Source organism: Salmo trutta, chromosome 20, assembly GCF_901001165.1.
Source record: "Salmo trutta chromosome 20, fSalTru1.1, whole genome shotgun sequence".
NCBI lineage: Eukaryota > Metazoa > Chordata > Actinopteri > Salmoniformes > Salmonidae > Salmo > Salmo trutta.
Genome location: NC_042976.1, coordinates 38576734 through 38600842, shown reverse-complemented (window position 1 = coordinate 38600842; position 24109 = coordinate 38576734). Strand labels below are relative to the sequence as shown.

Below are 24109 nucleotides of genomic sequence, written 5' to 3'. Positions count from 1 at the left end.
AGAAATCAGCCAATACCTCAGAAGATCTCCACAAGTCGGGTTCATCCTTGGGAGCAATTTCCAAACACCTGAAGGTACCACGTTCATCTGTACAAACAATAGTACGCAAGTATAAACACCATGGGGCCACGCAGCCGTCATGCCGCTCAGGAAGGAGACGTGTTCTGTCTCCTAGAGATGAACGTACTTTGGTGCGAAAAGCGCAAATCAATCCCAGAACAACATCAAAGGACCTTGTGAAGATGCTGGAGGAAACAGGTAGAAAAGTATCTATATCCACAGTAAAACGATTCCTATATCGACATAACCTGAAAGGCCGCTCAGCAAGGAAGAAGCCACTGCTCCAAAACCGCCATACAAAATGCCAGACTACGGTTTGCAACTGCACATGGGGACAAAGATCATACTTCTTGGAGAAATGTCCTCTGGTCTGATGAAACAAAAATAGAACTGTTTGGACATAATGACCATCATTATATTTGGAGGAAAAAGAGGGAGGCTTGCAAGCCAAAGAACACCATCCCAACCGTGAAGCACAGGGGTGGCAGCATCATGTTGTGGGGATGCTTTGCTGCAGGAGGGACTGGTGCACTTCACAAAATAGATGGTATCATGAGGCAGGAAAATTATGTGGATATATTGAAGCAACATCTCAAGACATCAGTCAGGAGGTTAAAGCTTGGTCGCAAATGGGTCTTCCAAATGGACAATGACCCCAAGCATACTTCCAAAGTTGTGGCAAAATGGCTTAAGGACAACAAAGTCAAGGTATTGGAGTGGCCATCACAAAGCCCTGACCTCAATCCCATAGAAAATTTGTGGGCAGAACTGAAAAAGCGTGTACAAGCAAGGAGTCCTACAAACCTGACTCAGTTACACCAGCTCTGTGAGGAGGAATGGGCCAAAATTTACCCAACTTATTGTGGGAAGCTTGTGGAAGGCTACCCAAAATGTTTGACCCAAGTTAAACAATTTAAAGGCAATGCTACCAAATACTAATTGAGTGTATGTAAACTTGTCTGTCTTAGGTTATTTAGGATCACCACTTTATTTTAAGAATGTGAAATGTTAGAATAATAGTAGAGAGTGATTTATTTCAGCTATTATTTCTTTCATCACATTCCCAGTGGGTCAGAAGTTTACATACACTCAATTAGTATTTGGGAGTATTGCCTTTAAATTGTTTAACTTAACATGCTTGTGATAAAGGAATTTTATATCCTAATGCTATAAATTAACACTCAATATATCCTTGACTAATCCCCAGGGTTTGTAAGTCACTGGGATAATAATTAGGCAAGGGCTCAGCTTTCTAAAAAAGGTCTGTTCAGTTTATTCAAAGAACGTTCTGAGGTCCAAATGACAGAGATGTTCATTTTATCCTCTCTCCGCTTACGCACACACATCCACACCCAAAAGTAGGTAACCTATGCACACACATACGCACAGACAGTAGGTGAACAGTATCTCTTCCTTGACCTGCTACCACTGTTCCAGCACTGCCTGTTCCTTTCCCCATAGATTAGGAGAACCTTGAAGGCTCCTCCCGGTATCTCTAAATACACACACACATTTCTCTCCTTTTCCAGCCTCTACTAGATCTTTATGAGACTAACGTTCAGTACATTAATTATTAATTATCCATGTTACATAACTACTAATCAATGATGGATTATTGATTCATTTACCCTTATTAGATTACTCTCTTATCAGCTTGATACTGATGTCTCTAAATGGAAAGATAACTGGCACTCAGCATTAACATTTTACTAGACAACTTTTACTTGTATTATCTTTTTTAACATTTTATTTAATGGTATAAATCAATATGGGGAGGGAGAAACACTGTGTATTCTGCACCAGGATCGGTATCGACTGGGAATGACAGTGAAAGGTGCACATTGTTACATTAGCAGTGCACTGCTTCTATGGTATTACAGTGCATTTGGAAAGCATTCAGAATACTTGACTTTTTCCACATTTTGGTACGTTACAGCCTTTTTCTAAAATGGATAAAAAAATGTTTTTCTTCTCATCAATTTACACACAATACCCCATAATGACAAAGCAAAAACAGGTTATACATTTTTGCAAAACCTGGAATACCACATTTACATAAGTATTCATACCATTTACTCAGTACTTTGTTGAAGCACCTTGGCAGCGATTACAGCCAAGTCTTCTTGGGTATGAAGCTACAAGCTTGGCACACCTGTATTTGGGGTGTTTCTCCCAATCTTCTCTGCAGATCCTCTCAAGCTCTGCTGCACAGCTATTTTCAGGTTTCTCCAGAGATGTTTGATTGGGTTCAAGTCCGGGCTCTGGCTCGGCCACTCTTGTCCCGAAGTCACTCCTGCGTTGTCTTGGCTGTGTGTTTAGGGTCGTTGTCCTGTGGGAAGGTGAACCTTCACCCCAGTCTGATCAAATACTTTTTTCCCTCACTGTATCTACCAAGCCATTTCAGGATATCAATCAAGTTAGAGTAGCTTGTCTATCTTAGCTGGCATGCCTGATGGCAAGGTTGCTAGACTTTAGAAAAGCAAGCAATTACTAAATGCACTGAATATCACTCACATAAGAACTACCAGTCAGTGGGATACAGACAGTTCAAGAGGTATGTTTAGATATGCAGAAATATACTTGGTTTACATGTAATCTGGCACATTTGTGTGTTAATTATGATGCCATGATATGTGCCTGTATTGATGATGCGTGTTATGATCCCATGTACTGTGTTGAAATTTGGATGTAATATCCTAGGCATGTTAGTGCAGTATATTGAGATGTGTGATTTACAACAGTCAGAATGACACCCTCATTAAAATGACAGTTGAACAGGTAAAGAGGTATGCTTAGATAACCTATGCAGAAAAATAGACAATTTTGACACAGAATTAGGAATAACGATTATGGATCTAGATTGCAGGAAAAAGCTTCAGGTGTTTGAAAAATACTAAATTCTCCAACACCGCTTCGGACCACTCTCTAAAATAATGGGTGCATGACGCTCCTGTGTGTGTGTGTGTGTCTGTCTGTACACATGTGCACGGAGTTTGAAAAATGCATCCTAACCAGTGGCGTAAGGTACTTAAGTAGTACTTTAAAGTATTTTTACTTAAGTAATTTTTGGGGTATCATTACTTGACTATTTATATTTTTGACAACATTTACTCCACTACATTCCGAAAGAAAATAATGTACTTTTTACTCCATACATTTTCCCTGACACCCAAAAGTACTCGTCACATTTCGAACGGAAAATGGTCCAATTCAAGCACTTATCTAGAGAACATCACTGGTCATCCCTACTGCCTCTGATCTGGCAGACTCACTTAACACAAATGCTTCGTTTGTAAATTATTGCCTAAGTGTTCCCCTGGCTATCCATCAATTTTTTTTTTTTAAACAAGAAAATCGTTCAGTTTGGTTTGCTTAATATAAGGAATGTGAAATTATTAATACTTTTGATACTTAAGTATATTTTAGCAATTACATTTACTTTTGATACTTAAATATATTTAAAACCAAATAATTTTACTCAACTAGTATTTTACCAAGTGACTTTCACTTAAGTCATTTTCTATTGAGGTATCTATACTTTTACTCAAGTATAACAATTGAGTACTTTTTCCATCACTGACCCTAACTAACTTTGTGTCCCCTCTAAAATAATGTCACCCCTACAGCAGGGATAGGCAAATAAATCAGCAACATGCCATCAAAGGACCAACACACAACCATTTTCAATAGGTGGCTTGCCATGACGACTGCACGCCGCAAATGCAAGGCCACCAACCAGCCGCCTACGAAGGCTTTTCAACAGGCTAAGATTGGTGTCCTGGGTGGTTGCTAGCTAAGCAGGAAATCATAGAATACATCCTCCGTTCCAGGGTGAAGTTCCTCTCCCCAAATCCTAACCTTAAGCGTTAGTGAGGAAAATGCAAGACTGACCCAAGATCAGCGTCTAGGGGCAACTTCACCCTACACCCCATCCTCCTGAGGCTGTACGACACCCAAACAAAAAGGATGGAATCTGAAAAGTCAGGAGACACACTCCAGCTGCTTTCAGACCCTGCTCTGGCCAGAGATACAAAGTATTCCAATTACATTAGGTACAGGCAGTTGTTTCCATGTCATTTCAACCCAAAAAACTGATTGGATTTGCCAAGTCATCAACATAAAGGGATTTCAGGAATGTTTCTTTTTACCTAAATCCAATGACATGGTACAAGTTGTTGATTTCACGTTAGTTTACAACTCAAATGTAAATCAAAACTTGACGTGGAACTGACGTCTGTGCCCAGTGGGAGAGCACATCAATGGACTGACCGCCTGACTATTAGTTCCTAGGACACATTCTCTACACTTTATTCATGGCTTTTATCCAGAGACACCTATGATTGTGTACATTGTTGCTTGACTGAATACGAATCAGTTAACTGTATGACAGAACTTTGTAAAATCATTTTTTTAGTGCCGAGTGCTGACTTGAACAAAATCAATAAAGGTGGTGTAATCTAATATCTGTTCCTGCACATTTGAAACAGTGATTCATAGCACACGTCCATAGTTCACAGCAGGGTTGCAAACACACCTTGTCCTCTTACAGGCTCTGATTTCCCGGCAGTCAAACTCCTAGACAGAATATCTACAAGCACTAAGGATGGTGTCCTAGCCCAAAAGGTATAAGGCTGGGTATTATGACCCATACAAGGTACCACAGGAAGCATCCCATGCTTACACCCAGAAAATACCTTGAGTCCTGGATTAATTTTCTCAAAATGTTACATTTGTATTCAGATTTCTATGTTCTTTTTATAACAATGAATATTGGAAAATAAATTGAAACACTTACTGTACATCTTTATGTCATTATGGGTAATCCTAAATGAATCGTGAATAATGAGTGAGAAAGTTACAGATGCACAAGTATCAGAACCAAGGCATGCTAACCAAGACTTTCTCGCTCATCATTATTCACGATTCATCCAGGACTACCCGTAATCATGTTAAGATCCACATTAATGTAGAAGTGTTTAGAAACATTCTTATTTACAATAAGTGACACAATACATGATTCACCATTAATTTCTATTAGGCAGAAAAATAATCTAAAACACAATCCAAACAAACAGCAAATGCATCCAACATATTTATAGTCACACGCTTGATGTAGTCATTGCGTGCTATGAATATGGGACCAAATACTACACAAGTGAATTTGTCCCAATGACTTTTGGTTCCCTAAAATGGAGGGACTGTCCAAAAAGTGCAATAATAGCTAAAAGGTTCACCCAATATGGATGAAAATACCCTCAAATTAAAGCTGACAGTCTGGACTTTAACCTCAGTCATTGTATCCTTTTCACATTCAAAGTACTGGAGTACGGAGCCAAAACAACAAAAGTGTCCCCGTCCCAATACTTGGAGCTCACTGTCTATGCCAATGAGGAATGAGGGGGACGATTAGGTGGCCATGATGGAAATGGGGCCAGGTTGAGAAATTAGCCAGGACAATGGGGTTAACACCCCTACTCTTATGATATGTGCCAAGTGGGTTTGACCACAGTATTATAGGGCCAATGCAGCAGTTTATATCTCAAAATTATTTCTGAGTAACAAATGTGATTGTTTAAAGTTGGCAACCTCTGGAACGGTACCTTTTCTAGTAGGATAGAGTCATATCCATTAGGCCAGAGAACAGCATTCCACACTTTGCCTTCTCCAGTACTATACACACAGGACAGGGCAAAGTGAGGAATACTGTCCTCTAGCCTAATGGATATAGGTCTATCCTACTAGAAAAAGGTACTGTTCCAGAGGTTAAGAAGCTATTTCTCAATCAAGAATTGTGCTAGGACTGTCTGGGAGTGGTCTGAGTGGGGAGGGGAAAACTAGCCATTATTGGCAGAGAGGTTTGGAACTTTCTTATTGGTCTATTAACTACATTTATGTCACCAGGCCAAAACATCCCACCACAACAAGCTGAGATTTCACTCAGTGTTTTCAAACAGCTCTTACACCAAAAGGAAATTATCACAATATTATTCCAACCTCAGTGTGAAAAAATATATAAGACAGAAAGAAAAAAAATATATATAAAAAAAAAAAAAAAACACATTTGACTGCACTGGGCCTTTAACAGAGATTTAAAAAAAAAGAGAGTAAGAGAGAGAGAGAGAGAGACAAAGTACACTTGTTGAGTGAGGGACTGTACTGAAGCAGGTTGAAACCAGAGGCCCCAGCACTGTCCACCTCTATCTCAGTCGTAGTGAACGCTTTTGAAGTTGAAGCGTTTCCTCTCTGTGAAACCTGTCATCTGGAGAGAGGAGAGATGGTTTTATGTTTCAACTCCAAAGCCGATAAAGTAATGGTTTCAAAATTGGAAAGACCAGAGCAGTGTGTCATGTTCATTATGGATACATAGACAATCACTTACTTGACTAGGGTCTCTGGTGAAGTATCTCTTCTCTACGACCTAAAATAATAGACAAGTATTTCAGGTTTTTTGTACATGCTCATGCACTCTTGAATAATGAACGCCGATGTATAGAAAGAACAGTATCCAGTGCCGTCGGAAAGTATTCAGACCCCTTGACTTTCCACATTGTTAGGTTATAGCCTAATTCTAAAATTGATTAAATTGTTCCCCCCCCCTCAATCTACACAGAATATCCCATAATGACAAAACAAAAACAGGTCCAGAATTTTTTGCAAATTTATAAAAAAATGCAATTTAAATAAAAACAGTAATATCACATTTACCTAACTATTCATACCATTTACTCAGTACTTTGTTGAAGCACTGTTGGTATCAAGCTTGGCACACCTGTATTTGGGGAGTTTGTCCCATTTTTCTTTGCAGATCCTCTAATGCTCTGTCAGGCTGGATGGGGAGCGTCGCTGCACAGCTACTTCCAGGTCTCTCCAGAGATGTTCGATCAGGTTTAGGTCCGGGTTCTGGCTGGGCCACTCAAGGACATTCAGAGACTCATGCGTTGTCTTGACAGTGTGCTTAGGTTTGTTGTCCTGTTGGAAGGTGAAAGGTCGCCCCAGTCCTGAGTGCTCTGGAGCAGTTTTTTATCAAGCATCGCTGTACTTTGCTCCATTCTTCTTTGCCTCGACCCTGACTAGTCTCCCAGTCCCTGCATCTGAAAAACATCCCCACAGCATGATGCTGCCATCACCATGCTTGACTGTAGAGATGGTGCCAGGTTTCCTCCAGACATGACACTTGGCATTCAATGTTGGTTTCATCAGACCAGAGAATCTTGTTTCTCATGGTCTGCGAGTCCTTTAGGCACATGCATGTGCCTTTTACTGAGGAGTGGCTTCCATCTGGCCACTCTACCATAAAGGCCTGATTGTCCTTCTGGTTTTTGCTATGACATGCACTGTCAACTGTGGGACCTTATTTAGACAGGTGTGTGCCTTTCCAAATCATGTTGAATCAATTGAATTTACCACAGGTGGACTCCAAGTTGTAGAAACATCTCAAGGATGATCAATGGAAACAGGATGCACCGGAGTTCAATTTTGAGTGTCATAGCAAAGGCTCTGAACACTTACGTAAATAAGGTATCTGTTTTTTATTTGTAATAGATTTGCAAAAATGTCTAAAAACCTGTTTACTCTTTGTCATTACAGGGTATTGTGTGTAGATTGCTAAGGATTTGTATTTATTTAATCCATTTTAGATTAAGGATGTAACGTAACAAAATGTGGAAAAAGTCAAGGGATCTGAATACTTTCTGAAGGCACTGTATTAAGGGGGTTAAAATATGTAAGAAGCATCCGCTTCTGAACATTTCACCTTGTCAAAGAATCTGCTCAACTTCACAGCGTTGGACGTGCCTGCCGCAAAGTATCTTTGGTTGGTGCAATCCTGTCATGAGAGTCAAGGACAAAACATGACCTAAACCCCAAGCCTCAATGCAAAAAGGTAAAAAATTACTTCCACTACATGTAGCCTATTCAATAGCTGTTACAATACTAATGATGTGTGCCCACACATTAGGCTTTTATTGTTAGCAAAAGTACATGGCTGCAGAAAATAAGGTTTTCTTTGACCGAGTGATGGGTAGCTCAGAATCCATAGAGGCCTAGAAGGATAGTTGAGGTGAGGCTTCACCTACCAGGTTGATCTCCTCCGCGTTAAAGTCTTCAGACAGGAAAGCGGTCCTGGTGAGAACATCATTCCTCTTGTTCTCTGGGATCTGGTCAAACTTGGTGCCGATCAGGAGCAGAGGCACAGAGCTATCAGCAAACTGTTCTCTGTCATAATCACTGGAAGTATTCAGGCAAGACATTCAAGATAAGACTTTCAAGAAGTACATACACTTTCTCCAAGTGCCTATACAGGATAGCAACTTCTATTTAACAAGCTTTAAAATGTATTGAATTGAAAAAAGCCATTTGATTCCAGCAGTAGTAGATACTTGCCCATTTGAGACGATTACCCCCGTTGGGGAGGAGTCTTTGTTCAAGGCTTCTAGTGACCAGCGATACAGATTCTGGGAGGATTTCTTGTTCGTCAGGTCGTGAACTAATACAATACCTGTAAGGATACAATTATGTGTCATTACAGATCTATCCAGGTTATCATTTTCCTCACGTGGTGACTGATAGAGCCAGTCAGTGCTGCGTCTTTACCATTGACAGAGTTGTAGAAAACTGCTCTGGTGCTTTTCAGACTGCTGGTACTGCCCACAGATCCTCCAACATCCCATAATTCAATGTAGTAGGTCTTCTCCTCTGGAGTGCCCTCCTTGTAGTCGTGGACCTGTAAAACCAACTCTTAGAATAACCTTAGAATATGACTGGTAAACCTCCAAGTAAAGTAATCTTCAGGGGGATAAAAACAATGAGTCAACTAATGGACTAAGGTAACAAAGAAAAAGCAACCGTTGAGTTTGAGTTTATTTTTTTTACAGGGGACAGTGCACATTAATCAACATTTCAGTAAATGTGCCGGTTTTAGCCAGTCGGCAAATTCTACAGCAGTCATTTCCTACCCGTACATCCACGGAGCAGCCTACAGTCCATGATGGATTTCCCAACACTTGGTTCTGACACAGCAGATGAACGAGTGAGGACTTCCCAACACCTGCCATGACAAAATGATTTTAGTTAGTGAGACAAATACAGTCTTTTTCAAGCACATAGCTAAGGTCACTTCTCATGTCTAGGTATATTTTTAAGTGCATCAAGGGAAGCCATCAGCAGAGAATAGAAAATAAGATTAGACTTTCAGATGCTTTTCTAAATAACTACTATAGGTAGTTAGTAAACATTAGCTATATGTCTAGCTTAACTAGCTAGTTACCACGGATAGGAACAAGGGGGACATTAATGTTTTAGATAAGCATTATATTTGACCAAACCATGTCGAAAGACACAAAATGTACAAAAGACAATACGATTAGAAAGACATAAATTAATAGGATACCAACCTGAATCACCCAAAACTAGCACCTTCACTCTGTCAAGAGACGCCATTTAATTTTTGTCCTGGAAGTAAATAGTAAAGTTCCAGCCCAAAAAATAACACTTGTTCTCTGATTGGTTTAGGAGAACGGTTTCCGTTTCAAACTGATCCACTTTTATAACAACAACATTAGAAATTGTGAACGTCAATCAAAAAAGTGTTGCGTTGATTGGCTGTTAAAGTACAGCATTACGTACAGCCAATCGGAATAGATAATTATTTTTCCAGATTTCCATGGCGAAAAAATATAGAGAAAAGTACGAAGCAGCTCATCCACACGCTTTCAAGTTATTGCAAGAGAACACATGCAATTGAGTGAGTGTCGGATTTTCTGTATTTCATACATGTGTTGTAGTTAAAGCTAGCTAGCTCGTTTATTCTCATAGAGATCAATTGTGTTGCGCTAACCGGTGATGTAGCTAGCCGTAAACTGAGCTAGCTACTGTTAGCATAGTTGCTAGCTAGCCAGTTTGATTTCTATTCATTCCGTTTCCATTCGCGAGTATTAGCTAACAACAAAAAGTATCGTTTGCTAAATAATATTTTGGCTAAACATATAGGTTCTGCATTACAGCCGGTTCATCTCTCATTTGGATATGTTTGACTGTAACTGTTATGACTTACAAGCTAGCTAACCACATTGCCACCCCGTCCACGTTGGATGAACACATGTTCATGTTTTTAACAAAGAGTTCCTTAGTTATATAATAATCCTACTGATGGATGGTGATGTCTAAGTTTCAATACCAGAATGTATAAACAGTGTTCCTTTGTTGCAGATCCCACCACAGAGAAGGACCCCCTTGACCCCTTGCTGGGGTTTCTCCCCCTCAAGATCCTCTCTTTTCTGCCTGAAGTTTACCCACCCTCCTGTCCAACCACCCACAGACACTTTTCAGGCTATCTATTGTAGCCTTTACTTGTTCCGTAAGCCACTCTCTCTACCAGTCTGCTACCCCATAGGACAGCCATATAGAAGATGTCAGAGCCAGAATTATTAACAGAGGTCCCTGCTTCGCTGAAGCGCCTGGCCAAGCAGGTAGTGCGGGGCTTCTACGGGGTGGAGCATGCCCTGGCTTTGGACGTCCTTATCCGCAACCCCTGCGTCCGCGAGGAGGACATGCTGGAGCTGCTCAAGTTTGACCGAAAGCAGCTGCGCTCGGTGCTCAACACGCTCAAGGGCGACAAGTTCGTCAAGTGCCGCATGCGGGTGGAGACGGCTCCCGACGGCAAGACCACGCGTCACAACTACTACTTCATCAACTACCGCCTGCTGGTCAATGTGGTCAAGTACAAGCTGGATCACATGCGGCGGCGCATCGAGACGGATGAAAGGGACTCCACCAACCGGGCGTCGTTCCGCTGCCCCTGCTGCTTCAGCACCTTCACTGACCTGGAGGCCAATCAGCTGTTTGACCCCATGACCGGTGAGGAGAGAGAGGGTGGGGGGGAAGTAGGTGGGATAATAGGGTTGAGGGAGGAGAGGAGGAAGTGAGAGGGAGAGTTTTGCAGCAGCATGAGACGGGCAGAGAGGCACTGGCGGACTTCCCATTAGGCAGAAGAGGCAATTGCCTCAGGCCTCACATCATCAAGGGGCCGCATGAGCTAGGCATAATATATAAACCTGCAGAAAACGTTAATGATGCACCGATATTACATTTTTGGCCGATATCCGACGTTTTTCTTGCCCCCCCCAAAAAATGATACAGATAATCGATATTTAAAATTTTTGTGGCCTTTTAAGCATTCTAGTACAGTTAAATAGTTAACACAGACATGGACGCAGCGGTCTAAGGCACTACAGTCCCTTGTTCGAATCCAGACTCTACCACATCTGGCCGTGATTGGGAGTCCCATAGGGCGGCGCACAATTGGCCCAGCGTTGTCCGGGTTTGGCCGGGGTAGGCCGTCATTGTAAATAAGAATTTGTTCTTAACTGACTTGCCTAGTTAAATAAAGGTTACATACACACACACACCACACTGACCCCAAAAATATTTTGTTGCCATTTACGTATGTCCCCATAAAACATAATCAAAACCTATTTCTTTCACTTACTTGCTGTGCTGTTTTGTTGTTCATTTCTTCAGTCGTTTCATTCTCAACCAGGATTTCTATGGAAAGCCATTTGGGTCTTTGCGTGTCAAAAAAGATACACGTCAAATAACGCTGTTTGACGTGTCAAATAAGCTTGTTGACCAATCAGGACCTGAATATGACTGCACGTCACATAATAATTTAACGCGTTCATACATTTTTTTGAATGTAGTTATTACACATTGATTACACTTTCACTTGTATTTCATATGTCACAACGATTCATCGATACGTATGCTGTGATGCTGGTGAAGTTGTCTCGCGCACCTACATTGCTGGTCATAAAAAAGCTAGCTAGCTCATGGATGCAAACAATGTTCTTCCGCAAAAACATAGGAAAATGACAATCTGTTTCAGGAGCTATAGTTAGCTAGGTAACTATATAGCTAGGTGTCATCCATCTAAACTAACCCTAATTTATAAGACAGTTCTTATTTCATTGATGGTGGTCGGACCCATCTATGTGAAGCTAGCCACAAAAGTGGACTTTGAAGTTGGCCTTCAAAATAAAAGTATGGCATAACTCATTTGCATCACTGTCAATGACATACTTTTATTTTGAAGGCAAACCGTGAATTCCACTATTGTGCCTAATCCTTATTGTGGCTAGCTTCACAAAACATAACCCAGTTCGGTCGAGCCTCACTACCATGATGAAGGTAGCTGGCTGCTTTTAACGTTAGCTTTGGGCAACGGGGTTAAGTAGCTGGCTAGTTATTTATTTTCATGAACTGAAGTTCAATTTTAATAGGCGATCAACAATTGGCAACCTAGCAAATACTTACTCAAAAGGACTCCTAAATCATTGCTAAGAATAATGAAAATGACTGCAGTTTCTACAAGTCAATGTTTTCAGGCTGGTTGTATTGCTGTTAGCTAGGTACCAAGCTAAAGCTAGCTACCCCAGAAGTTGCGGTCGATCAAATTATGCTTTATTACCAACGCGGTATTGGAAACACATTGTTCATTGTTGGTGTTTGCTTGTTTGCATACTTTTTTGTACAGCTTTGACAGTGCGACTGTATCTTTTTTGACACACAAAGACCCAAACAGCGTTCCATCGAATTTATGTCATGAAGATATTAGCAGTGACGCTATTACTGTGTAACTCCGGAAGGGCAACATCTGACAAATGGCACACTTGGTAGTGTGTACCGGTGCTCGACCAGTCGGCGAAAGCCAACATCACCCACGACAGAGAACAGTTGATTGTCAAGGGCAATGAATTCCTTTATCTTGGCTTTAATGGATTTCTCCGTTGTGTTGTCTCGCTGAAATTTCAAATGACTGCTTGACTTATCGACTGCTCCATCCACGCAGCAGACATTGTGGGGTAGTTTAGGGATGCTGTGTAGCACAAACTTTTATCTGGTGTCATTACTTCATGTACCTATGTTATATAGGTATGCACGTCTGCTTTGGCATCGGTTTTTAACATCGGCGTTAAACTAGACATCGGGCCGATACCGATGTTGGCATTTTTAGCTAATATCGGCCGATTCCGATATGTTCACCGATATTATCATGCATCCCTAGTAAACGTTATGCTGAAGTACTGAAATTCCCACAGAATATCGTTGTTTCTTAAAATATATATATATATACAGTACCAGTCAAAAGTACCAGGGCTTTTCTTTATTTGTACTATTTTCTACATTGTAGAATAATAGTGAAGACATCAAAACTGTGATATAACATGTAGTAACCAAAAAAAGTGTTAAACAAATCAAAATATATTTGAGATTCTTCAAAGTAGCCACCCTTTGCCTTGATGACAGCTTTGCCACACTCTTGGCATTCTCTCTACTAGCTTCATGAGGTACTCGCCTTAAATGCATTTCAATGAACAGGTGTGCGTTGTTAAAAGTTAATTTCTGGAATTTATTTCAGCCAATCAGTTGTGTTGGGACAATGTACGGGTGGTATACAAACGGTAGCCCTATTTTGTTAAAGACCAAGTCCATATTATGGCAAGAACAGCTCAAATAAGCAAAAAGAAACGACAGTCCATCATTACTTTAAGACATGGTCAGTCAATTTGGAAAATTTCAGGAACATTGAACGTTTCTTCAAGTGCAGTCGTAAAAACCATCAAACGCTATGATGAAACTGGTTCTCATGAGGACCGCCACAGGAAAGGAAGACCCAGAGAATAATTTAGAGTTACCAGCCCCAGAAATTGCAGCCCAAATTAATGCTTCAGAGTTCAAGTAACAGACACATCTCAACAGCAACTGATCAGAGGGGACTGTGTGAATCAGGCCTTTGTGGTCGAATTGCTGTAAAGAAACCACAACTAAAGGACACCAAGAAGAAGAAGACTTGCTTAGGCCAAGAAATACGCGCAATGGACATTAGACAGGTAGAAATCTGTCCTTTGGTCTGATGAGTCCAAATTTGAGATTTTTGGTTCCAACCGCCGCGTCGTTGTGAGATACAGAGTAGGTGAATTGATGATCTCTGCATGTGTGGTTCCCACCGTGAAGCATGGAGGAGGTGGTGTGGGGGTGCTTTGCTGGTGACACTGTCTGTGATTTATTTAGAATTCAAGGCACACTTAACCAGCATGGTTACCACAGCATTCTGCAGCGATATGCCATCCCATCTTAGTGGGACGATAATTTTGTTTTTCAACAGGACAATGAGCCAACACACCTCCAGGCTGTGTAAGGGCCATTTGACCAAGAAGGGGAGTGATGGAGTGCTGTGTCAGATGACCTGGCCTCCACAATCACCCAACCTCAACGCAATGGAGATAGTTTGGGATACGTTGGACCGCAGAGTGAAGGAAAAGCAGCCAACAGGTGCTCAGCATATCTGTGAATTTTTACAAGACTGTTGGAAAAGCATTCCTCATGAAGCTGGTTGAGAGAATGCCAAGAGTGTGCAAAGCTGTCATCAAGGCAAAGGGTGGCTACTTTGAAGAATGTAAAATATATTTAGATTTGTTTAACACTTTTTTTGTTGTTGGTTACTACATGATTCACAAGTGTTATTTCATAGTTTTGATGTCTTCACTATTCTACAATGTAGAAAATACAACAACAAAATAATAGTAGCGAGGCTATACAGGGGGTACTGGTACAGAGTGAATGTGCTGGGGAACAGGTTAGTCAATGTAGGTAGAGGTAAAGTGACTATGCATAGATAATAGAGAGTAACAGCAGTGTCAAAATGTGTGTGGGGGTGGGGGGGGGGGGGGGGGGGGGGACAATGCAAATTGTACCGGTAGCCATTTGATAAGCAGTTTTGGAGTTTTATGGCTTGGGGTAGAAGCTGTTAAGAATCCTTTTGGACCTAGACTTGGCGCTCTGGTACTGCTTGCCGTGCGGTAGCAGAGAGAACAGTTTATGACCAGGGTGGCTGGAGTCTTTGGCAATTTTACGGCCTTTTCTCTTATGCCTGATATAGAGGTCGTGGAGGGCAGGAAGCTTGGCCCCAGTGATGTAATGGGCCGTATGCACTATTCTCTGTAGTGCCTTGCGGTCGGAGGCCGAGCAGTTGCCGTACCAGGCAGTGATGCAACCAGTCAGGATGCTCTCGATGGTACAGCTGTAAAACCTTTTGAGGATCTGAGGACCCATGCCAAATCTTTTCAGTCTCCTGAGGGGGAAAAGGTTTTTGTCGTGCCCTCTTCACGACTGTCTTGGTATGTTTGGACCATAATAGTTCGTTGGTGATGTGGACACAAAGGAACTTGAAGCTCTCAACCTGCCCGTCGATGAGAACGGGGGCGTGCTCGGTCCTCCTTTTCCTGTAGTCCACAATCATCTCCTTTGTCTTGATCACGTTGAGGGAGAGGTTGTTGTCCTTGCACCACACGGTCAGGTCTCTGACCTCCTCCCTATAGGCTGTCTCATCGTTGTCGGTGATCAGGCCTACCACTGTTGCGTCATCAGCAAACTTGATGATGGTGTTGGAGACGTGCCTGGCCGTGCAGTCATGAGTGAACAGGGAGTACAGGAGGGGACTGAGCACACACCCCTGAGGGGCCCCTGTGTTGCTCAACATGGCGGATGTGTTATTACCTACCCTTACCACCTGGGGGCGGCCCATCAGGAAGTCCAGGATTCAGTTGCAGTGGGAGGTGTTTAGTCTCAGGGTCCTTAGCTTAGTGATGAGCTTTGAGGGCACTATGGTGTTGAACGCTGAGCTGTAGTCAATGAACAGCATTCTCACGTAGGTGTTCCTTTTGTCCAGGTGGGAAAGGGCAGTGGTGAGTGCAATAGAGAGAGCATCATCTGTGGATCTGTTGGGGCGGTATGCAAATTGGAGTGGGTTTCTGGGATAATGGTGTTGATGTGAGCCATGATCAGGCTTTTATATCTCTCAGCTGTAGTACAGACACTTCAAAACATAACTTCCTTTTGATAAGATTTGACCGTCTGTTTTTCCATGTATGAAACGGTTATACAAACTTAGTGTTTTGTTTCTTCTCAGCTGCATCCAATTCAGTAACAACTGTCACAAAGGTTGTGACACCTCGTGGATGCGCTCGGTGTTCGAGAGATTTTGTTCAATAGGCTCTAATTACTTACCCATGAATATGCACTGTTGGAAATATATCTCCACTCAACGTTGTTGCAAGCACTTGCAACCAAAATAAAGTGTACCATCTGGGTTAACTTGGTCATCCCCAGAGGAGGGAAAAACACAGTTTCAATGCGTAGTACATGTAATCGCTAGGTGTTACACAGGATTTAGCTAGTTAAAATGATGTGTAACTTGAGGGGTACTTGCTTGTAATTAAAGTGTGCTTTATATAGTACATTACCCATCCTGACAACCTGGCCCTCCTTTTAAAGCTTCTGGAAGTTTCACTTCATTTCTGTACCTTATTGTGAAATGAAACTTCCAGAAGCTTTAAAATGAGGACCAGGTTGTCATGATGGCTAATGTACTATATAAGCCCACATTTAATTACAAGTAAGTACCCCTCAAGATATACTTAATTTGAATTAGCTAAATCCTGTGTAACAACTAGTTATTACATTGTACTAGGCAAACATTACATGTACTATGCTTTGAAATAGTGTATTTTTCCACATCTGGTATGCCACCCATATTCAATCCCAGTCAGTGAGGTTGACCTACTGATAAAAAATTTTACCAGCTCAACCAAGTTAACTCAAATGGTACACTTTTTATTTTGGGGGCCATTGCTAGCAACATCACTGAGTGGAGATATAGTTTGAACAGTGCACATTCAAGGGTAAGTAATTAGAGCCTATTTAGCATAGACACCCAGCACATCCACGAGGGATCACGACCTTTTGTGACAATTGTAACTGTTCGCAGCTGAGTAGAAGCGAAACACTAAGTTGGTGAATTTAGTGGAAACATGCCCATTTGTAACCAGCATGGTAACAAGCATTAATTGTTATACCTCTGTAATTACATACTTCAATTACTACCAGTTACATGTTATTACACTGAGTTGTTACAGTTAACTAAAATGCTTGTTAGTGTAATCACATGTATTACATTGTGATCAGGACCCTTTTAAAATGAAGTGTTACAGAAAACCGGTTAGTGCTTCACCCAAGCAAGGCATTTGATTGGTTTGAGGTGTAGCGAGGCGTTACTGATTTACACCGGGTCTCCACCCCTATTTAGCTATTTTGCCATGAACTTCTCCAGGCTTACCCGTATTAGGGATGCCTGGTTTCCGATGAGGCTAGCTTGGGGGGGGGGGGTTCTCACACTGGGCTTTGCCTGGGGCCTTCAAATCACTAAATCTGCCCCTGCAGAGAGGGGGGTTGGGAAGAGGGGGAGATATTTTGGCAGTTATAGCTGCAATATGTAACTTTTTAGGCGATCTGACCAAATTCACATAGAAATATCTATCATTCTCATTGAAAGCAAGTCTATGAAGTGGTATATCTGTTCTATGTGCGATATTTCTATACCTCGCAAAAACTAAATTTAAGAAGCCATCTTTTGCTTAATGTTTTGTACACCAGCTTCAAACAGCTGAAATACAATAGTTTTGGTTAGATGGTACAATGATTCTCTACACTATTCTTGCTTGTTTTGTCACAAACTGAAATTAGGCGAACTATTACAATTTCAGCAACCAGGAAATGGTGGAGCGATTAATGCATAGTGCACCAACCTTCCAGGCTTTTCTTCTGCTGATCTGTGTATTCCATTGTCCCCAATATTCATTTTAGGGATATGTGGTCATTCATGGGTTCTTACACTAGATGGCAGTAAATGCTAATAAAATGTAGATATTCTGAGTACACGCTCAGTTTGCACTTCATGCACCACTGTCTGTCTGGGCCTTCTCTAGAGTTGGACCTCTACACGGCATGTAATCCAGTATGTTCTTCTCAGGGTTCTAGACTAACTTTGAACTCTAACCCTTTTTCAGTTGATGACATCAATTTTTGTTGATCTGGACCATAATGTACCTGCATTCCATACAGAACCAGGTTAATAATGACTAGCCAACATTTAAATGTTTCCTTTTTAATTTGCGGTCTGAGCAAGTATCCTATAGTCTATAATGACCTATCATCCATACACAAATAATTACATTTTAACTTGATAATATTATTTACATGGATTGTTTGGAGGGAATAAATAAAACCCTTTTGCGCAATGTCAAAAAGGAATGTGGAAGGGGTTATTGTTGTTAGCTATGTTCTATAGTTGTAAGGACCTATTCAAATCTTTTATCTTTTGGTAAATTCTGTTTTTCCCGGTATTGTTTTTCCAGGTTTCTTAGTTTATCTTCTTCTTTTTTTTCAGGTTTTCATGTTCAAAATCAAACTTATTTTTTAATATAAAAGACATTGGATGTATGTACACAATAATTCTTAAACCACGTCAGTAGACCACTTTTGAGGCCTGGGAACAAAACCAACCAAAGAAAGGTCACACTATATGCGTGAGACGCATGCACGTGTTTACATGGTTCTGCGCGTGCTTCAGGTGATAGGAATCGGAACGTACTACCAGAGCTTTGAAAAGTTGATGTAATTCTACTTTCCTGTGGATATGTCTCACATTCCTACTGCCAAAAGGACCAACCACATGGACAACGGGTAAAGTCTGTTACAATATCATTTTATTCAACCTTCTGGCTTGTAGAGGTCGTGTGACGATACTTTCCTGATTTTTAAAACGCTCATTTCTGCCTGATGTAGAATTCAACCTCGGATTTCCAGGCAAAGGAGAAGGCAACTAAATTCTGCCAGGGGTCGAATTTTGTCGGAGTGAATTGTCACAGGACTGGAACGAAATTCTAATAATTTGTACACTGCAAATTGACCACAACTAAGCCCAGAAATAGATTTGTATTTGAATATAACAATGATTTCTTACCTTGATTACATTGAGACACGATCACGTCTCTTTTTTTTTCCGTGGGAATACTTGGGATCAGATTTCCTAAATTAAATACATTTTTAGCTATATTCCTGGTGATTTCAGTCTTTTCCGATCAAAAATGAAAAACTCCCTCCCCTCCTCTGTCTTCTCCCTTCTCCTCCCTGCGTACGCTGTGTAATTCGATACCCTTACCGGGGGAAAAAACACATTTTACATGTCAAATCAAATAAAAACATGTGGTTTGGAAGACTTCACGTGATATTTCACATGAAGTTTCACATGTGGATAATTTTCACATGAGGTGATGCCCTGCAAACAAAAACGAGTCGTAAGGATGTCCCTGGAACGTCAGTCAGTGTTTTCAACTTACATGTTAGAAAAATACTTTGACATACATGATTGCATTGTGTATGTTCATTTATACAGTAGTTATTATTTAACATGTCCTCACCTGGGATTTGAACTCACATCCTCTTGGTTCACGGCATTCCGATCATCCCGCTACGCCATCACGTCTGTGTCAGTAACTGATTTCACCTGTATTCCTACGCTTTGGACTTCAAAGTAAATCTCAGCTCTGTTAAAAAAATACACTAAAGAAAATGGATTATAGTGATGCATGAGTAACATTTAGGACTGTGGCAGTCATGACATATTGTCAGCCGGTTATTGTCATACAAATGACTGCCGGTCTTTCAGTAATTGACAGTTAATTAACAAACACGTTTAGCATCTCCTGGCTTCCTCGCATACAAGCCGCATAGAAGCCTCTGATGCACGGCTTTGGAACATCTGCAATTTACTATACACCATCACAATAAATCCATTTATTTTAGGCAGGTTTAAAGAAACATGCTATATGTAGAAAATGTATTTCAGAAGAACACAATATGAGTTGGTCTACTGTATGTTATCTGGTTATGCTCCATACTGTAGGTTTGTTAATTTAACAGACGAGATATGCTTATAAGTACTGTGCCATTATTATATGTTATGATTTTATAGTAAGAAGAATATAATAGAATTTAGCTGAATAAAATAGAATTGGCTATGTTGAGCGTAAAAGTGACCATTTTGAAACAGGTCCTATATGCTAGATTGAGTTATTTGTCAACTTTAGCTGTGAATGATACAAACCTTTTTAGAACGTCTTAGAAATCAAAACATATATGGGCTGCATGATGCGACTATAGGCTATCTAAAAGAGCTTGCGCTCTGTTCCTTGCCTCCAGGCTGCATATGCTGTTCTCTCATTATGTGATGATATTTTTACCCATCAGACTATTCTCAATTCAATCTTGTCTTTACTAATATGTAAAATTATACTGAACAAAAAATATAAACGTAACATGTCAAAGATTTTACTGAGTTACAGTTCATATAAGAAAATCAGTCAATGTAAATATGTTAATTAGGCCCTAATTTCACATGATTGTGCAGCCATGGGTGGGCCTGAGATAGGCCCACCCACTGGGGAGCCAGGTCCAGCCAATCAGAATGAGGTTGTTTTTTTTTCCCCCAAAAGGGCTTTGTTAGATGATCCCACAGGTGAAGAAGCCGGATGTTGAGGTCCTGGGCTGGCCTGGTTACTTACACATAGTTTGCGGTTGTGAGGCCAGTTGGACGTACTGCCACATTTTCTAAGACGACATTGGAGGCAGCTTATGGTAGAGAAATTAACATTCAGTTATCTGGAAACAGCTCTGGTGGACATTCCTGCAGTCAGCATGCCAATCGCACACTACCTCAACTTGAGACATCTGTGGCATTGTGTTGTCTGACAAAACTGGACATTTTAGAGTAGCCTTTTATTGTCCCCAGCACAAGGTGCACCTGTGTAATGATCATGCTGTTTAATCAGCTTTTTGATATGTCACACCTGTCAGGTGGATGGATTATCTTGGCAAATGAGAAATGCTCACTAATAGGGATGTAAAGAAATTTGTGCACAACATTTTAGAGAAATTAGCTTTTTGTGTGTAAAGTTCAGCGATTTTTAGTTAAAAAAAGCTAATGAAATATGGGACCAACACTTTACATGTTGCGTTTTTATAGTATTGTTCAGTGTAGTTTCCCGTTATCAAATGGGCAGGAACAGGGATAGAGGGAAAACGACATTCACTCAAACAGTGAATGGAGGCCACTTTCATCCCAGGTTGTTTTTTACACTCATGCCAGGGAGGATACTCCGATTATTTCACTCCAAACATCAACCACTGTTTGAGGAGCATGCAGTCTTATGCTGTGCGACATGTCATATTCCGCCCAAACTCTGTGTGCCATGGGCTCTCTAACCCTGTTTCTGCAGCTAACCAGTGCTTCATTTGGGAAACCAAGTGAAATCAGTTCGGGAACAAAGATGGTAACATGTTTTCACAATGAAACATGTTGAATTAAACTGACAGCCCCTCTCTCTGCTCGCTCGAGAAAGGAAGGAAGGAGAGAGAGGAGATGGAAACTCACAGTGGTGAGATATTCTGTTGCTAAAGGTAATGTCAGCCTATTAATTATGAAAATATAAAAAATTCCCTATTACTAGACTATTCAAAATCAAATACAAATTAACTATAATTGTGAACCAACAGCATCGCCTAGGCCTATACGTTCTCTCCTAGACTCACGGATAAAAAATTGACTCTGTACCGGTACCCCCTGTATATAGCCTCGCTATTGTTATTTTACTGCTGCTCTTGAATTATTTTATACTTTATTTCTTATATTTTTAGGTATTTTTCTTAACTGCATTGTTGGTTAAGGGCTTGTAAGTAAGCATTTCACTGTAAGGTCTACCTACACCTGTTGTATTCGGCGCATGTGACATAACATTTGATTTGATCGACTTTGCTGTGCGCTCGGCTTATTTTTTTGTTTTTACATTCTATGGCTCGAGGAAATTGTTCAGACACGGTGATCTGAGCTATCTAATTGGCCAGCGGTAGGCCTATAGGTGCACTTGATTAGCTATTTGGTCCTGCCTGGTATGCGGAGTTCTACTTTCAGATACATGAAATGGTTCAAAATGGGAACAATTTGGCTTCCTGGCGCTAGGCCTGCTGAATCAAGTTCACCTACTGCCAACAGCGCTAAACCCCCAAAAATCGGAAAGCAAGGCTTTATCGTTGTTTTTTTAGAAATGTTCGGTGATCGACTATGATCACGATCGACCAGTTGGTGACCACTGGGCTAGACCAATTATGTACCAAATATAAGCAATTCTGCCGTGCGTAATATGCAGTAGGGTATGTACTGTGTAAGGGCACAATCATTTATTTTTATTCAGTTTTTCTTTTTTTCCAGACTTGGGCTCTAAATACAATGCCTTCAGAAAGTGTTCATCCCTGGATTCCACATTTTGTTGTTTCAGCCTAAATTCACACAATACCCCATACAATACACAATACCCCATAATGACAGCTACATTTTTTATTTGTATTTTTTTAATTGAAAATGAAATTCTGAAATATCTCATTTATATAAGTATTCACACTCCTGAGTCAATACATGTTCAAATCACTTTGTCAGTGATTATAGGTGTGACTCTTTCTGGATATGTCTCTGAGAGATTTGCACACCTGGATTGTGCCCATTTAAAAAATATATATTTTTAAATTATCAAAAAAAATCTTCAAGCTCTGTCAAATTGGTTGTTGATCATTGCTAGACAACCATTTTCAAGTCTTGCCATAGATTTTCAATCATTTTCACTCACTTAAAACATCTTGGTAGGCAACTCCAGTGTAGATTTGGCCTTGTGTTTTAGGTTGTCCTGCTGAAAGGGGAACCAGGTTTCCCTCTAGGATTCTGCGTGTGCTTAGCTCCATTCCGATTTAATTGTTTATTCTGAAATACTTCCCAGTCCTTAACGATTTCAAGAATACCAATAACATGATGAAGCCACCACTATGCTTGAAAATATGGACAGTGGTACTCAGTAATGTGTTGAATTGGATTTGCCCCCAACATAACATTTTGTATTCAGAACAAAAAGTTAATTGCTTTGCCACAAGAATCAATCATCACCTTAGAAACGCTGTCCGTTTCATTTGTATTAGGCTTTGAAACGACATCCACAACGACCATGTTTTCCCACTCAGTTTCAACCTGTTGTTGAACCAACGCATGTCCAGAGTGAATAAGAGATTACTTTGACTAAACGGACACGCGCCATGACCCCAGTAAAATTCCATACGACTGCCGGTGTAGCAGTAATCTAGTCAAAGCAAAAGCACTAGTAACATTAAATCAGAATAATATGCCCCACCAACATTTAGAAAACTACACAAAGCACTTAAATTGCTGAAATACATCAATGAAATCAATTCTGAGAGAATAGTCAGATTAACTGATTAGCTAAATTAGCAGTGCTGCTGGCACGGTTTTCCTAAATGCAGAATCTGTAGGGGATTTCTGAGAACAGAAAAATCGGTGTACCCCAAATCCAGCGGTTGTGAGTTCAAATCCCAGGTGGGGTCATGTTGAAAGTCATCACTAAGTGATCATGTCAAATGTAATCATATTGATTTGAAGATGTTTACACTATTTTAACTGTACAAGCATACCACTTACCTTAAAACCCCAAATATTTACTTCCCTTACAAAAAAAACATGTGAAATCCCATTTTGGCTGTTTTCACATGTTGAACAATGAGCAGAAATTATAACGTGAAAAAAAGAGACATGTGAGGTCAGTTGTTCATATGTGAAACCATATGTTCATATGTGAAACCATATGTTCACATGTATTGCAGTTCATATCGTAACACCCCTTTCACATGTAATAACATGTTTTCACCTCGTGTGAATTGCAGATTCATATGTGAAATTCGCAGTTTCACGTGTGAAAAACATCCAAATGTTGTCACGTGTAGTTTAGTGGTATCATGTTGAATTTTGCATCCCCATGTTGTATTTCACATGAGATCATGTTTTCACATGTTCAAATGTTTTCACTTGTGCAGTTTCATGTTATCACATGTCACAGGGTACCGTTATGGAAAAACCACGACTGTGTGCAGTGAGGCTCCAGTTTGCCTTTCAGCGCTCTCTGCCATGTATAATTCATCCGACCTGCAGTTTAGCACTGCGTCTCCCCCCCCCATTTCCCCCAGAATTATTTACTAAGAGTGGAGAGGGGGAGTAAAGGAATGAGAGAGCGAGAGAGCGACTGAAGGTGAATCTACACGCGCG

The 24109-nt window shown here is 40.7% G+C and overlaps 2 protein-coding genes across 3 annotated transcripts in view; one reads left to right on the top strand and one right to left on the bottom strand.

Annotated features, from left to right (window-relative positions):
* Positions 1 to 4343: 4343 nt before the first annotated feature.
* rabl3 (RAB, member of RAS oncogene family-like 3) lies at positions 4344 to 9570 on the bottom strand. Of its 2 annotated transcripts, none has more exons than XM_029703162.1 (8): positions 9453 to 9570; positions 9021 to 9106; positions 8653 to 8782; positions 8443 to 8557; positions 8136 to 8286; positions 7814 to 7885; positions 6440 to 6478; positions 4344 to 6319 (listed from the first exon to the last, which is right to left on the bottom strand). In XM_029703162.1, the coding sequence occupies exons 1-8, from the start codon at positions 9496 to 9498 to the stop codon at positions 6263 to 6265; spliced, it is 696 nt and encodes a 231-aa protein (XP_029559022.1). In that variant the 5' UTR covers positions 9499 to 9570; the 3' UTR covers positions 4344 to 6262. The 2 variants fall into 2 exon arrangements, with proteins under 2 accessions (XP_029559022.1, XP_029559021.1); XM_029703161.1 differs by having other exon boundaries at positions 9015 to 9106; positions 9453 to 9568.
* A 62-nt stretch (positions 9571 to 9632) lies between these two features.
* Positions 9633 to 24109, top strand: part of gtf2e1 (general transcription factor IIE, polypeptide 1, alpha) — a 44836-nt gene continuing 30359 nt past the window's right edge. The window contains exons 1-2 of the mRNA XM_029703160.1: positions 9633 to 9802; positions 10267 to 10914. Of these exons, the coding sequence (XP_029559020.1) occupies positions 10467 to 10914 (448 nt within the window). The 5' untranslated portion in view covers positions 9633 to 9802; positions 10267 to 10466. The remainder of the gene's footprint in view (positions 9803 to 10266; positions 10915 to 24109) is intronic.

Bases quoted from the DNA above. Each gene is read 5' to 3' on its own strand.
- rabl3 (XM_029703161.1), bottom strand. From the start codon at position 9,498: ATGGCGTCTCTTGACAGAGTGAAGGTGCTAGTTTTGGGTGATTCAG. The intron at 7,886-8,135 runs GTAGGTGAAGCC...CTCTCATGACAG, and splicing joins ACGCGGAGGAGATCAACCTG to GATTGCACCAACCAAAGATA. The intron at 6,320-6,439 runs GTAAGTGATTGT...TCCTCTCTCCAG, and splicing joins TCACCAGAGACCCTAGTCAA to ATGACAGGTTTCACAGAGAG.